Consider the following 16,832-nt stretch of genomic DNA (forward strand, 5'->3'; position numbering starts at 1 on the left):
GGTTTAAGCTCTGTGCATGCCTCCCTTAAATTATTTATATACAAGATAAACAAAAAGGGCCCCAACACTGACCCCTGGGGAACTCCACACTTGATTCCCAGTGTGTGGGATTTAACTTCCTACATTTGCACATACTGTTCCATATTTTCCACATAACTCTTGATCCATAGATTTGAAACACCTCTAATTCCATAACTATTTAGTTTCTTCAGTAACAAGTTATGCTCCACGGTACCAAAGGCTTTTTTTAAGTCAAGAAAAACTATCGAATATTCTTTTTTTTCTATTGCTGTTACTATCTTCTCTGTAAAGTCGATGAGTGAATGTGAATGTGAATGTCTCTTAGTGTTCAAACACATTTTATCATTATGGAGTTGACAAAGTCAACTATAGTCAGGGAAGCATGAAAGCATAGTGATGCGGTTAGCTGCAAATCAGACTTTTTGAATTTGAGGGAAAAAAGAGGTGATGTTGGACACTGCAAGTGTTTGACCCACTGTGGGCAAGGCCTGAGCTCTGGTTCTGATTAACTCCCAGTAAAAACACCTCCATTCAGAACATCACAGCCTGTACATCACACTCTCCTTCACACACACTCACACTAACACACACATGCTGTGTAGCTCCTGGAGGCTCCCTGTTCACAAAGGGGAGTCTGCACCCATCATTCAAAGCCTAGTAGGACTTAAGAATGCTGAAAACACACACACACACACACACACACACACACACACACACACACACACACACACACACAAAGTGCTCTGTTTTCTTAGCTTTGATACACTTATAGAGTTCAGAGGTGAGAGGGCTGGAGGTAACAGTGTGTTTTTCCAGAGATCTCTAACCACCTAAATCTGCTTCCACACACACAAGGAGGTCCAGATGGCTGGGGTTGAGACAAAAACACCTCTCGCATATGTACACACTCATATTCAGCTTTAAAAGCAAACATTCCTGCTCAACAAGCTGTCATACAGATGCGCCCTAAGATCCTCAAGCAAGATGCATCTTTTTGACTTATTCAAAATAGTTGTAGCTTCTGATGTTCAAGTAAAAGGAAGCTTTAAATGAAAACTCATAACCTGTTAAAAACACTAACCATTCCTGATGGGCACGTACTGTGAGATGTGCAGCTGACTCAGAAGAAAAACCCAAGCAGTTTGGACCCAGCAGCTCTGTGATGAGGGACCTCTGCGGCAGTGGTTCTTTATGATACATGAGACAGAGGCTGATGTGTTCAGGTCCACTAAATCTCAGCCAGCTGAAAGCAGTCACATGTGATCAATGGCTGAATTTATCACCACAAGCTGAACACCGTCATCCACATACGTACCTTTGCACGTCCGCACTCATGTGTGTTTACGCTCTCGACCTCTGCTACCTCTCAAGACACCACTGACGTTGTCTTTAGCAAGCAATTATAGCCATCGGGCCTGTGAAAAAGGTCACAGCCATCCAGCTATCAACACTTTGCACTAAATGCCAGCTGTGTGTGCACGTATGTGCGCACCATTCCCAAAATGCCAGCAGACACACTATCGGACTTGACCCCCCTTCCTTCTATTTTGCCCCTCGGTGCTTGTAGTTAATCTGCCTCAACCCAGCATGATTGATGAGAGAATTATCGTTAGCCAGCAAAGCAAAGCAAAGCATTATGGGAATGAGGAAGTTGCATCATCGGCTATAGAGCTTGACATTAAAGGTTACAATGGTGGTGCTAATGTGTGATTAGTTATGTTTGTGAGTAAATGAGTGTTCGTTCAGGACAGTTATTGATGGATGAACGCACCAGAGATGCTCCTTTGCTGTTATTACAGCCATCTGGGTCACGGGCGCAGGAAACTCCTTAACATTTGAGCTAATTAACGTTCAAAACCTGTGAGAATAAACACCTGTCAGAGACTTACAGCACAGTTAGGGATGAGAAAAATGAATGAATGAATGAATAAATAAATAAATGATTAAATAAATAAATATAAAAATATATAAATAAACTAAAGCATTCCACTCTTTAACATGTTCAGACTTTTCTTTATTGGGAAGCTACATTACAGGATAATTAACTGATCATGCTTTATTTAAAGTAAACTTTACACTGCTGGTATATTCCTGTCATAGAAGCAGCTTTCTTCCATTTAAGTTGTAATAACTTGAAACATAAGATCATGATGATAAGAATATTTTGCATGCTCATAAAAATCTGGCTAAAAGAAAAATGTTCTTTGTTAGAAACCTTGGAGAAATCCTAGCAAATTTTCAAACCTTGGTCTTTCCTCTACTTCACAATTTCATAATGTGAAAGAGCAAGGTTTTTTAGGGGATGCCAGTGGCTCAGAGCCACATCGTTTTATTGGCTTGTGAGTGGCCGAGCCAGCCGGAGGCGTGGCCGAGTCTCGGCTGCAGTGCATCCATGTCACAAATACTGGCTAATGTTAAAAATCCTGGCTTGGCCAATGGCGATAGCTGATTTCAATGCAAGTGTAGAGCAGACTTTTAACCTGAAGTGGGCGCCACACTGTTGGTTTTGGGTAAAATATTTGTATTAAATAAGATGCATAAAAAAAAGTAATGACTACAACACTATTAGACACTCATTCTGTTTATCTGCCAAAAAGTTGCTCTTTAATGTTCTTTTTTATGTTTATCACCACTTAAAGTGATGTTCTGCTATTAGGTACTGGACCATCTCAGGGGCAGCTCTGCACAGTCCAGTTCTTGAGTCTTGTCTGGTGTGGTAGTCACTGACCTCCATTGCTCTTGTACTGAGGGCCTCACTAGTGTCCAGGCCTGGCTTCTCTAGCTACTGATGGAGTTTAGTAAATATGTACAAATGAATTACCACACCCACAATGTCTTGAAAAGTTATTGTATACAAGGCTAGCTAAATATGCCATAACTGTAGCAAATAGCAATGTGGTCATTAGAAAAGCATCACTTTTAGGCCCTGTTTTAGCTGAATTTAGAATAAACCCACTGTATAGTAGATCAGCCAAGACCAAAAGCAGATATCCATCTCATTTCAGAAGCCTTGGTTACAACAAAAACAGACAATACTAGTGACAAGGGAATGAAGTAACTTGTCCTCTGACCACATATCAATCAACACCTGGAATTTCTACTCTCAACATGTTTCTACTAACTTCTAAAAACTCAATGTCTGCATCTTTAAATTCCCTTTTATGACCCTGTGGCTATCTTGTGCCCCTGGATACAATATATATTTTGTTTCTTGTTTGAGTTTGGTTTACACTCAAAAAGCGGTCTTGTTTTGCTTTAGAAGTTTGAAAATATCTACTTTTGTCACTTTCACAGTATTGCAATTGTCATAAAAAAGTAACATTGGAATTGATGAAATCATACATTTGTCTGATTTTTTTAATGATTTACATTTGAACATGTGGGAGCTGAACCCAACTCAAAAAAGTTGCTCGACTTGCTACATTGATCAGGCGTCTCCATACCACAGTGTGTGAGGAAGCTAAAACCATTTTCTGTCATTGAAATGTCTCCTAAGGAAGGACACCAGTGGGTTCGTAGCTTGTCTTTTTATTGGCAGACGGTAAACTGTTAAGATGCATTACCTCTGAGTTTTATTGTTTTTATGAGAAGATGTAAGTGTTTTTAATCTACATTGTTTTTACCCGTATCACTCTGAAAAAAATCATTTGTTAATGTTGAACGTTTCATGCAGGCTCATAAAAAAGGTGCTTTGCTGTTTAGAATTGCGCATCTAAACAAGGTAGAGTTTCTTTTCTGTGTTTATAGTCCATTCACCAGATGGTGAGTTGCATTGCACTAAGTCATTAAAGTCAAGGAAACTGGGGAAAGATAGGACTTTATAGAAAAGCAAGACTCTCTATGGTGTCAGACAACACGGTTCTGGCCAAACAGCCAATCTCCACCTGGGGCCCAGCTGGATAATTCACCACAGTCTCAGCATCACATCTTCAGTAATTGCCTGTATGATCCATAAATCTCAATCCACTGCACATCCTTTGGAATTACTTAATAAAACAGCTACTTACAATCTCAAGAGCTAAATCATTTGTTTTGATTTTATTTTGTCAGGGGAGCAGGCAACATCTTCCCCCACATGATGGATGTCTTACTTAGGGACAAAACTCCTCACGTGCCATTTCCCGCTGATGGCCTCGCAGGCAACAACGCAAGACGCTATTGTGAGCTTTTCTCCCACATTTGATAGCATTGGATGCTGTTCCTTAGGGCTGTAACTTGCTACTCTTGCTATGCACCAAAGAGCTTATTTATTACCCAGGGGAGCACTTCTTTTTATTTTCACTGCAGACACATTTGTAATGAACTCTTTCTGTTTCTGACAGCTCCATGACAGGATGAATTTGGCTGTTTTGTTTTGGAGAAAAAGATCAGGAGAGAACAACATGTTGTCTGTACTTCAGTCAGCTATTGTAAATATGAAACATAATCAGCAAAGGCTTGTTGTCGAACCTTCTGACTGAAAATGACCTGTACTGGCCACAGCTATTTCTTCGGGACAGTTTAATTATATAATGACTTAGTGGCCCTTTGGACCAGACAGTGGGATTCAAATTTGCACAGTTTTGACCAAAAGGGGCACAGAAAAATGTAAAATATGTCAAAATTGTAAAAGAGAAGAAGAAGACCTACACAGACCCCACACAGACACCTCAGCCTGCCTAGTGTGTTTTCCTCTTGGCTTTTCATTTTAAATGCAAATGTTCACAAAGTTGGACTGCAGCAAAAATGCAGAGGCAAAATCATTTATTAGAAATAAATTATATATTTTAATTAAGCACTCAAAAGAATCATGCCCATTCAGCCCTTTCCCCTCCAATGAGAAATGAATAAATAAATATGGAATAAGGAAGTGGAAGGAGGGAGTGAGTGAGTGAGTGAGTGAGAGAGTGTGAGTTGGGGAGGAAAAGATGGATTGAGCTTGTGTGACTGTGGGCTCAAGTCACCTGTTAGCTGTCACTATGTGAGCGATCTGAAGCTGTCAGATTTCCAAAATTTATTGTTTTCTGATAGACAGGCTAAATACCCCCCCCCCTCCCCCTCCCCCCCACACACAACTGAGTGTTGGCTCTCAGAGAATCCAGTCAAACACACGCACGCACACATATTTTGTTTTGATGGGCAAACCAGCACTTAGAGAACGAAAAGCAAAGATGGGGATTGTGACGCTCTGACAAGGGATACAATTTTAATTTCACCCCCTGTCAGTCTCCCCAGATGAAATACATATGAGCTGCCAATCACTCACACTCACAAATCAGTGCACTAGATACACACACATGAAGTCTTTCAATTAATGTATTATATGCAAACTTTCATTCACGTTTTTTGTCTTATGTAGGTGCAAACTTAATGAAAGCTTACCAAAAGTAGAAAACAAAGCAGCAGTACCTCATTACGATACCATCCCTGAGAAATGGCACCTTGTTCATCACCTTCACAGCCATCAGGAAGCCAGGCTACATCCCCTTCATGGCATCAGCTGGGGTTGTAGGAGAACCAAAGTTCACCTGATCACCCTAGTAAATTAGATTTGTCACTGAAACTACCAAAAAATAAGGCAAAATAACAATTGTACTCCTTTATAGTTTATCAGCTTTTTTCCTTTCAAATGTCAGGACTCAGGTATCTCCCGGCTGACCTTCGGACCACAACTCCCGACATGCCCCTCGTGGGGAGCTCCCAGCGTGCTCCTCGCGGGGATTCCCTCCACGTCACAGCCAAGCAAGGCTATATATGGAAGACGCCGTGACCGGCTTCTCATCTCAGTCATCGTTTCTTCCTCACAGAGATACGACCAGAGAAATAATAAAACTGTTAAACGTCTCATCTTGTTCGTCTCCTTCATCCAGTCTGATCAGCCTGACAGGATGACTGAGATCCGAGTAGATTCAACGGAGATCGATCGTCTCCGCCACGAGAACGTGCAGCTGCGTTCCATGGTAGATCAGCTCAACACCAAGGTGAACTCCTTGTCCGACCACACCCTGCGTCTATCCACGGCTCTCACGGCTCTCCAACAACAGGCAAACGATCAGCAGCAACAGATCGCTGCACTCCAGCAGCCAACCCGCTCTGCTCCTAGGGAGGAGCCCCACTTCAGCCTGCCGGAGAGGTGGAACGGGGAGACGGGGAGCCCCGATGGTCTGCTCGCCACGCTGGACATGCAGTTCGAGTGCCAACCTGGACGCTACCCATCTGCGCGCTCCCGAGTGGCGCATCTCACCTCCCTGCTCTCCGGACGCGCCGCGGAGTGGGCTGCTGCGCTTTACAATTCCAAATCCCCTGCCTGCAACGACTATGCTGCGTTTGTGTCCGCTCTCCGGAAGACCTTTGTTCCCCCCAGCAGCGAAGTGGGAGCAGAGACACGCCTTCTCAAACTCCGCCAGCGAGAACGCTCGGTGTGCGCTTATGCGTCGGAGTTTCGCACCATCTCCGCCAAGCTGCAGTGGAATGACTCCGCTCTGCGGGCCGCCTTCCTGGAGGGGCTGGCACCCTACATCCGTGATGAGTTGGCGGGAAGGGAGCTGCCTCAGACCCTGGATGAGGTGGTTGATCTGGCGCTGCGCATCGACCAGCGGGTTCTGGTTCGACCCAAGTTATCCACGCGTCCACCCAGGACGCCGGTGCCTCGCCCTCGTTCACCCACGCCAGCTCCTGTACCCATGCTGGCGGAGGAGCCCATGCAGCTCGGCCACCTTCCCCCCGAGGAGAGACAACGACGGTGGCGCGAGGGCCTCTGTGCCTACTGTGGCTCTCCCGACCACCGACGCCTGGACTGCCCGCTACGATCGGGAAACGGGGGGCCCCACTGAGTATTGGGGTCGCTCAGTCTGGGTCTTCTTCTACCCCTGTCGCTACTAACCGTCTCCTTATTCCTGTCACCCTCCTCCATGGTGAGGCCTCACTCCACGTAAACGCATTGGTGGACTCGGGGGCCGCGGACAATTTCATGGACCTAGATCTGGCAAAACGCCTACGGATCCCCCTACAACCCCTGGAGAGAGTTATACCAGTGACCTCGGTGGACGGTAGGCCTCTCCAACCCTACCCAGTCCGAGACCGAACCCAGTCACTCCTTATGATCACCCAAGGCCACCAGGAGACCCTCCATTTCCTGGTCATTTCTGCTCCCTCTTCTCCTCTAATCCTGGGGTTCCCCTGGCTCCATCTCCACGGCCCTCATATTTCCTGGTCCCAGAACCGCCTGCTGGGCTGGGGGACCTCGTGCCAGACCCACCTCGTCCTCCTCCATCCTCGGCGGGTCTTCCGGACGGGGGCCCCGGCTCCACACCGCCCCACCTGCCGCTGCCCTATCGGGACCTGGCCGCGGTGTTCGACAAGCGGCGCGCCACCTCCCTGCCACCTCACCGGCCATATGATATGGAGATCAAGCTGCTACCCGGAACCAGTCCTCCCCGCGGGCGCCTTTTCTCTCTCGCGCCTCCCGAGACCAAAGCGATGGAAGAATACATCGCCCAGGCCCTCCAGCAGGGGTTCATCCGACCCTCTTCCTCTCCGGGTGCCGCTGGCTTCTTCTTCGTGAAGAAAAAGGAAGGCGATCTTCGCCCCTGCATAGACTATCGGGGTCTGAACAAGATCACGGTCAAGGATCGCCATCCTCTGCCGCTCCTCACTACCGCTCTGGATGCCATCTCCCAGGCACGGATCTTTACGAAACTGGATCTCCGGAGCGCCTACAATCTGGTCCGTATAAAGGCCGGGGATGAGTGGAAGACCGCATTCATAACACCCACCGGCCACTGGGAGTACCTGGTTATGCCCTTCGGACTATGCAATAGCCCTGCTGTCTTCCAACGTCTCATTAATGATGTCCTCCGCGACATGCTGGGACGGTGGGTGTTCGCCTATCTGGACGATATACTGATCTACTCCAAATCCGAGGCCGAACACATCCATCATGTTCGCGCCGTCCTGACCCGGCTCCTGGACCACAACCTGTACTGTAAACCCGAGAAATGCTCCTTCCATCAGCAGTCCATATCCTTCCTGGGCTACATGATCTCGGACGAAGGGATAACCATGGACCCTCGGAAAATCCAGGCGGTGAAGGACTGGCCCTTGCCAACCAGCCTGAAAAAACTGCAGAGTTTTCTGGGTTTCTGCAACTTTTACCGCCGTTTTATAAAGAACTATAGCACCCTCATAGCCCCTCTCACCTCTCTCACTCGACCAGGCTCCCCTGGCCAGCTGTTTTGTCTAACTCCCGACGCCATTCGGGCCTTCCGCCACCTGGTCACCCGCTTTACCTCGGCCCCGATCCTCCGCCATCCAGATCCTGCAGTTCCCTTTGTGGTCAAGGTCGACGCCTCTGACGTCGGCGCCGGCGCCATCCTGTCTCAAGGCGGGCCTGACGACAGGCTCCATCCCTGCGCCTACTTCTCCAGGAAGTTTTCCACCACCCAGCAGAAGTACGGTGTGGGTGACCGTGAGTTACTGGCCATAAAATGGGCATTGGAGGAATGGAGGCAGTGGCTTCTGGGCACCACTCGGCCTTTCACGATCTGCAATGACCATCAGAACCTGACCCACATTAAATCTGCCAAGCAGTTTAACCCTCGCCAGGCTCGCTGGGCCCTCTTCTTTGAACCCTACGACTTCCATCTCGCCTACCGCCCGGGAGCCAAGAACCAGAAGGCGGACGCCCTCTCCCGCCAATTCACCCACTCCACGCCCTCGTCCGAGCCAGCGCCAATCCTCCCGGAACACCACTTCCTGGGGCAACTGAGGTGGCCGTTGGAGGAAGCTATCCAGAACGCCCTCCGGGACGACCCCGCGCCTCCAGAGACCCCCGCGGGTCGCCTCTATGTCCCCACGGCCTGTCGCAGCGAGGCGTTGTCCTGGGCCCACTAATCACGCCTGTCTGGCCACGCTGGTTTCTCCAGAACTCTTAAATTCCTCCAGCGAGCCCTCTGGTGGCCAGGCATGGCGAGGGATGTGAAAGAATACACCAGCGCCTGTGACGTCTGTGCCCGCTCCAAGAACCCCAACCAGGCCTCGGCTGGTGCCCTCCGACCTCTTCCGGTGCCCAGCCGCCCCTGGTCCCACGTGGGGCTGGACTTCGTCACGGGTCTCCCGCCGGTCAATAACCTCAACACTGTCATGACGGTTACGGACCGCTTTTCCACGTCTGTCCATTTCATCGCCCTTCCGGGTCTCCCCTCAGCCCAACGCACAGCGGAACTGTTCCTGGAGAACGTGGTGCGCCTCCACGGGTTCCCAGTCGACGTGGTCTCGGATCGGGGGCCCCAGTTCACGGCCCGGTTCTGGAAAGCTTTCTGTCGGCTGATGGGAGCATCGGTCAGTCTATCCTCAGGCTACCACCCGCAGACCAATGGCCAGACGGAGCGGGCTACCCAACAGCTGGGTCGGTACCTTCGTTGTTTTGTCTCGGCTCAACCCTCGCAGTGGCCTAAATACCTCCTCTGGGCGGAGCTGTCCCACAATCTTCACACCTCATCTGCCACTCGGCTGTCCCCTTTCGAGGTCTGCTATGGCTTCCAGCCCCCGGTCTTTGCCCACCAAGAACCCGAGGTCGCCGTTCCGGCAGCGGAAGCCATGGTGAGACGCTGCAAGAGCACCTGGATCAAAGCACGAGCCTCCATAACCAGAGCTAACACCAGCTATGCTCACCAGCATCTCCGTCGACACCGTCCTGGTCCCTCCTATGCTCCTGGGGACAAGGTCTGGGTGTCCACGGCTGACCTTCGGGTCCGTGCCAGGTCCAAGAAACTCGCCCCTCGGTTCCTCGGCCCATACCCCATCCAGAGGGTCATCAACCAGGTCACGTACCAGTTGCGGCTGCCGGCTACTCTCCGCATCCATCCCACCTTCCATACCTCCCGGCTCAAGCCCTACTTGGAGTCCTCCCTTCTCCCGCCTCCGGCTCCGGCGCCGCCTCCTGCCCGCTTCCTCGACGGTGAGCCTATCTACACCGTCCGGCGCATCCTGGACGCTCGCCGCAGGGGTCGGGGCTGGCAGTACCTGGTGGACTGGAAGGACTATGGCCCCGAGGAACGCTCCTGGGAGCTGGCTCGGTCCATCCTGGACCCTTCCCTGATCTCTGACTTCTGGGTCCGCCGGGGTCGCGCTGGGACTTCTGGAGCCGTCCCTGGACCGGGGGGTCCTGTCAGGACTCAGGTATCTCCCGGCTGACCTTCGGACCACAACTCCCGACATGCCCCTCGTGGGGAGCTCCCAGCGTGCTCCTCGCGGGGATTCCCTCCACGTCACAGCCAAGCAAGGCTATATATGGAAGACGCCGTGACCGGCTTCTCATCTCAGTCATCGTTTCTTCCTCACAGAGATACGACCAGAGAAATAATAAAACTGTTAAACGTCTCACCTTGTTCGTCTCCTTCATCCAGTCTGATCAGCCTGACATCAAAAATTAAAGGTGCATTATGTAGAAATGAAGAAAAAAATACACCTTGTGGTAACGTTTGGTTACTGCAACCACTTTAACCTTCCTTCCAACATGACTGAAACATTTTGTTTTGGGGGAATTTCTCACTGTAAAAGTCTTTCTATTTTCTATTCTTACATACTGCACCTTTAAAGTTACAAACAAGTGTTTTTAAAAGTATCTGATGTTATCTGATTTCTAAGACACTTAACCCTATATTCAGAACAGAACTTCAAAACATTTAGTAAATAAGTAGTAAATTTTATTTATATAGCACTTATCACAGATATAGAATCACAAAGTGCTTCACGTAGATCAAACCAAATAAAATGCTCTCAAAACAGAATTAGATTAACGTCAGAAAAAATAAAGTCATAAAATTATAAATTTTCGTGAACAGATGAAAGATTAAAAATTTGAGTTAAAAATAAGGAAATAAAAGGTTTAGTTAAAAGCAGCTTTAAATAAAAGGGTCTTTAGCTGTTTGAACATATTTGACTGTCATAAACCCATGTTCAGTTCTTCTGGCAGATTGAATGTGAAATATCTTCTTCTCAAGGTCCGATTAGTTGGCACTGCATGAAAAAAAATTTTCTGACTATAAAAGCTTTTTCATGTTCTTGAGAATCAATCCGCAGCACTTGGGGTCATGTTTTTCCTTTTCCCTCAGCAAGATGCTTTAACACGGTGTTGTGGTGTTCATGTCGGGCCTTAACACGGGGAGACAGAACAAGCGAGGGACGTGATATGAAGAGGTGGAATTTCAGATGAAGACAGAGAGAAACTGAGCAAGAAATAGCTAGAGTGGAAATGAAAGAGTTTTTATGAATTGAGTAAGTAGCTGTAGCTAAACAAAGAGTAAGAGGGAATAGGATACGACAGAAGTTTGGATCAGCTGGAGTCTGGCCTCAGAAGAACAAGGAAAGCCACTTCCTTTTTGAGAAGGGGGAGTCATTTAGAGTGCTCGTTCTGTTCTTCACAAGCAGAAACTGGTACCTTATTCAGTGCAAATCTCAGCAGCAAGCAGACCTGTAGACAACTTTTCTGTGTACGAAAGCCAAGTCTCCCTTTAAGTCGAACAAAGAAAAGGAGCCAAAGAGCCAGGAAGCAGCAGGGGTGATGGAGAAGAAGAGAAAAACTTATTTTATGGTGGATCTAGAGAAGCTCCACTTGTTGAGTTCCGTTTTTGCTTGTTTTTTTTTTGTCACTTACAAAATAGATAAAGGAAAATTAATTTTAATAAACCATCTGGGTTTTTTCATTCATAATCTGGATTGTAAACCTTCAGAGGAAACTGTTACATGGTGTTGTGCTTGTTTAGGCTGAAACCTAAAATCATGACCAAGAGCTTCAGGCCCAAATTTTAGTTACATGAATCAACTTTGAAGAATAAGCTACACTGCTTGAAAAATACGCACGAGCCTCAAGTTGGATAATTACGGCCTTCATATTTTAGCTGGCAACAAGTTATTTAACCCCAACTGGTGCAATGAGTTGCTTCTCATTTCTTAAACAACCATGGCCCATCTGGTGGTTGTGGAAAACATGTTAGACTGGTGGAGAAAGGTCAGATCATTGGCATGCATCAAGCAGATGAAACATCTAAAGAGACTGTACAAATACTAAACTGGGTTCAGAACTGTCTCAGGCATTATTAAAAACTGGTCTGGTCTGGTGTATTAATCATGTCAGTATTAAGTTTTGTTAGTGATGAAATCCATGTTGCTTCTTGTTCTACACGGATTAATCTGTTTTTTGAAGCCCTTTTTTCTGATCGTTAGCTGAAAATAGTCTAAAGAATTTTGCATGTAGTTTAACTTTTTAATTAGTCATCAGATAAACCAGAATTTGTAAGAATGAAAACTTGCAACAGAAAGTAGCTTAAATTATTCATTCTCAAAAAATTGACAGAGGCATGAGGAAATCCAAAACAAAATGCCAGAACTTAAAACTTCAGAGCACATTTACTTTATCATGTCAGATGTTATTTTATTTCAAAGTAGTGAAAATTGAAAAATTCCATACATTATTATTGTTCATTTTCACGTAGATAATTAAAACTCATGTAGTGAAAGTTTGTTTGAACATGCATAGCGGGTTAAACGTTAAGGGCATGGATACTCATGTCAGCTGTGTGTTGATGATGTGCTGTACCTTTAAGAGCTGCTGCCCATGGCCCATCCCAGGGAGGATGAACCCATTAGTCTGATGAAGAGGGCAAAAGGAAGACCAGGAAAGAGGAGACATGCACAGGAAAACACAGATTACATAGAGACAGGATGGAAACAAGTGAGACAAGTAAAGAAAGGCAATAAGAAAATTTGACAAGTAGGAAAAAAATGAGTACAGAGGATTAGGCCTCTTCAGTAATGAAGTGAAGGGAGACAGACATTTAAAGATACAGAGAGGACATGAAGTGGCTATCTCTCCATCTCTTACATGGTGTTGTAGGCGTCTATGGGTCTGTCAGTCAATCAGGACGACTCACTCGCTGCGGCGTTCACATGCACTGATGACTCTGCTGTGTGTGTGTCTACAGATGGCAAACCTTGTGACATCGTTGTGCTGTGTAGTTCTGGCTGCAGTGGTGGTAGCTTACGCTCAGAGACGCATTCAGCTTGGTGAGTATGCATTTTATCTTCTTTATTACTCCAGTTCACCCTTCTGCTGAGGCCTACTCCACTGCAATGTTATTGGAGTGGTCAGCCCTGGTGGCCTTTTCTCTATATTCTTGACCTACAGTTAGTTTACACCCTTGCAATTGAGCTGATGTCATCTTCACCACTTCTTTCTCCTTTAAATTATTTTGCTACTAGTTGTTGCAAATGAACCCCCCCTTCTTTTTTCCACAACTGGCAGGTTAAATTATGTTTTTAATTTTGCTTGAGTTGATTTAGCTGTCCATTAGTGAAGTTAAAGAGGAGTTTTCTTGGTTATGATTGTAATTTAAGTCAATTTGTGTGAGCTACAACATGTATTCACTGCCTCTGAGGGGAAAGACGTGGCAGTAAAATTGGAATTGTACCAGAGAGGGAATCAGTGTTTAATTATCTTTTCATGCATGCAAAGAAAATGTATCAGTGCAATTAACAATGCTCCAACTTTGGAGCGCAAACAGCACAAATACAGAACTTCAGCACAAGTTCCCAGTCGGGTCAAATGGCAACCATGAGCAAATGATAAAAGGGAGAAAAGAGAGGCTGAAGAAACAAAGATGTGTCTGCTCCTTTGAGAGCTCCCTCAAGATACAAGCACCATAAATGTCACCAGCTCTTTAAATAGTGTGTACTTAACAGAAAAGTCCAGTCCATCACTTGACTGTTACTGATGAGTTGCCCTGAGTTGTTAACCTATGAGAATACACCGTTAAAGTCAGCTGACCTAGAGAAAGAGTTGAAGGAAGACAATGAGTCCCCAGTGACGCACATCAATGTGTCACGAGTGTCTCACACACACTCACAGACACGCTCACACACATAGACCTGAACAAGAATTTGGGAAGTTGTGTTGAACCTAAAAACAATAATAATAATAATAATAATAATAATAATAATAATAATAATAAATGAGCCAGAATAATTATTATTTAAAAAACACTGACTTTATGTGTCAGTACTCTCAGATTTAGTTTTTTACAAATTTTTCCTAAGCCTGCAGATGAGACAAAGGTAGCCCACCCTGTCCACAAAGATGCACTTAATGGCCAGCAAAGAAGAAGAAGAAAAGATCTTTTCTATAGCGCCTCTCAAGATAAAAATCACGAGGCTCTCAAAGGGTATGTGTGTGAGGCAGTCACTGATTTCTAAAAGTAACTTATGCGCGAGTACACCACTACCTGTATCTGTATCTGTACTCGGAATGGGCGTGGCAGAACCCGGAAGTGGGCGTGGTTTAACCAGAAGTGGGTGCGGTTTACATCAATATATTATTTTAAGTCTGAAATTGATATAGAATGATCAGAAGTTGATATTTGTATTGTTTATTTGAAAACTATTTACAGAGCAGCCTCAGAATTGAGATTAAATATTTTTGATCACAATAGTAAAGAAACTATTTCAGAACAAGTGTTTCAATAAAATCAGAACATTAATATTTAAGTGCATGGATTAATACATCTGAACTCATGCAGTAGGAACTAGGAAATATGAAATGCTAGAACCAGACACAACTTTATGTATAATTTTTTTATTTTAATTTGATTAAACTGATTTTTTTCTTAACGTTCGGCATTTTGCCCCACACAAAGTTAAACAAAACAATGTTGATTAAGGTGTGTGTGTTTGAGAGAGATAGAGGGAGTTAAAAAAATAAAAAACCCGACCGGAGCAGAGGTAGTAGCACGTCAGCTCTGTCTTGTCAAATGCACCATGTAAGTTACGAAAAATGTAACTTTAAATATTCAGCCGATAAAGAGGCGAGCTGAAGAAAACCTAGGGAAAACTGAAGAAACGTGAGCAATAGTGAAGCAATCACAGCGACATCCATTACTGTCTGTGTGTGTGCGTGGATGAGCCGGACGGACTGCTCTCCCGGCCGGCTAGAGAGTTTTGTGAGTAGGGAGGGGCGGGCGCTCTATGTGACTGGCCAATCACAGAGCGTGAAGACAGTCAGTTACCCAATGAGGATTTTCCTTCAGCATGATTACAGTTATTTACGAGGTTTACTCGTTTCATGCTCGTATTCGTCAAAAATGCTGTATCTGTACCGGATACTCGTCTGAAACGAGTATCCGGCTCCTCCCTATTAGCTACACACCAGTATTATGTTTCAAACCCTTTATTGCAGTGGCACTCAATCGGAGTACCCCCCCCCCCCCCCCCCCAATCCCCCAAGCCCGCCTTAACAGATTTGGACTAATCTGTTTAATTGACATTCTTTATTTAGCCTGTGTGAGTCCATGTGAAGTGAGCAGAGTAAATCAACTAAAATGCTGCTTGGAAATGACCAAATTCAAAGATCTTTAACGACACAAAATATTTTGCAGAACATAATTAATATAACTAAAATATAAATAAATTCAATCTGCTTCAGGAGGCCAAGTACATTACTGCAGACACAGGGAGTCGAACCGCCATCAGATGTTTTAACTGCTACATTACCAGGGCCAATAAAACAATTGATGTGCCTAAGACGCTGTTGTAGGCGCGTTTTGTCAGAGTGGGCATGGTCGGAGCTTCACTTAAACAGACAGTTGCATATTTCCGGGTATAGATTCAGGCTGGCTGAAATAATTCATTTTTAGGATACGACATCTCAATGGTGTCATTGGTAATATTGATCCTATATTGTGCCTACCTTTGCTCTCAAAGATTAAAAATAGCATTATCTGGCCTATTTGAGTCAAAATAAAACACTCATTGCATAACCAAAGACCCAAATAAGCACTGATATGTTTGTTTTCACATAAGCTCTAATGCACTGAAGCAATTACATATTTACCGCACTTTACAAGTCTGTCTTGCAAATTGCATGGTTCCTCACATAAACTGCCAGCTTGTTTGACTGACAGGATTCCCCAGGGTTGTGTCATACACGACTCCACAGACTCACATACAATACGTTCCATATGTGCTAACACGTAGACATTGTCAGCTCTAGAGACAAAAAAGGGTTAGGCTGGAATCAATCTGTAGGAAATTATAACACAAAAGAATGCACACACTGTTATGTGATAGGGGATCCGCAGTGTAGGAAATGCATTTGAGACTTCAGGAATATCGACAGGAATCTGTAGAAATACAAGGAAAAGAAAAACTAATGGAATACATCTGCAGACAGAATAAAATAAATGGATGCATGGTTATTGCTGATGCACTTTGAACAGGAATTTTTTTTTAAAGGATTTAAAAAAGAAAATGCTCTTACTGGTTTACATCAAGGAAACAGAGCTTTTTCTGGTTTACATCAAGGAAACAGCTTTCTATTCTCAGGAAATGTAATGAATGTTCAGTAAAACACAAAAAAGACAGCAGGCATGGCACATTTTTCTGTCAATATCCCTACATTTCTGCTAATTTTGTTGCAACAAGACCCCACACATCTAAACACTCCCTGGTTTCCAGGACAGCACTCTGAACAGCCATTCAACTGTTAGTGACTCATGCCGACAGGAAAATAAACAAACAAAAAATTGGTGAAAGAAATAAAAATCTTGGATGGAAAGCCTGGCAGTACAATCAACGGTCCTTTAATAAAACATCACTTGAAACAACAGAGGAAAAAGAAAATAATTGAAAGCTAAAAACACGCTGAGAGGAAGAGTGTAAGGCTCTGAGGTAAAACCAATTAGAATTTGTTGAAATTTTTAGTGAAAACAGTCACGGTTTTAGGGGGAGAGGGAAATATTAGCTAGGTGGAATAAAAATACAAGACCCATACATGTTAGAGA

At 45.2% G+C, this 16,832-nt stretch overlaps 1 protein-coding gene across 4 annotated transcripts in view; it reads left to right on the forward strand.

Moving 5' to 3' along the window:
• cntfr (ciliary neurotrophic factor receptor) overlaps positions 1 to 16,832 on the forward strand; it is a 335,019-nt gene that overhangs the window by 113,220 nt on the left and 204,967 nt on the right. For 3 of the 4 annotated variants that reach the window (XM_054744200.2, XM_054744202.2, XM_054744201.2), the window contains one exon: positions 12,984 to 13,065. In XM_054744200.2, coding sequence (XP_054600175.2) covers positions 12,984 to 13,065 — 82 coding nt within the window. Of the gene's footprint in view, positions 1 to 4,071; positions 4,182 to 12,983; positions 13,066 to 16,832 lie in introns of all 4 variants that reach the window. The other variant, XM_054744199.2, reaches the window with a different exon arrangement.

Source organism: Nothobranchius furzeri, chromosome 6, assembly GCF_043380555.1.
Source record: "Nothobranchius furzeri strain GRZ-AD chromosome 6, NfurGRZ-RIMD1, whole genome shotgun sequence".
NCBI lineage: Eukaryota > Metazoa > Chordata > Actinopteri > Cyprinodontiformes > Nothobranchiidae > Nothobranchius > Nothobranchius furzeri.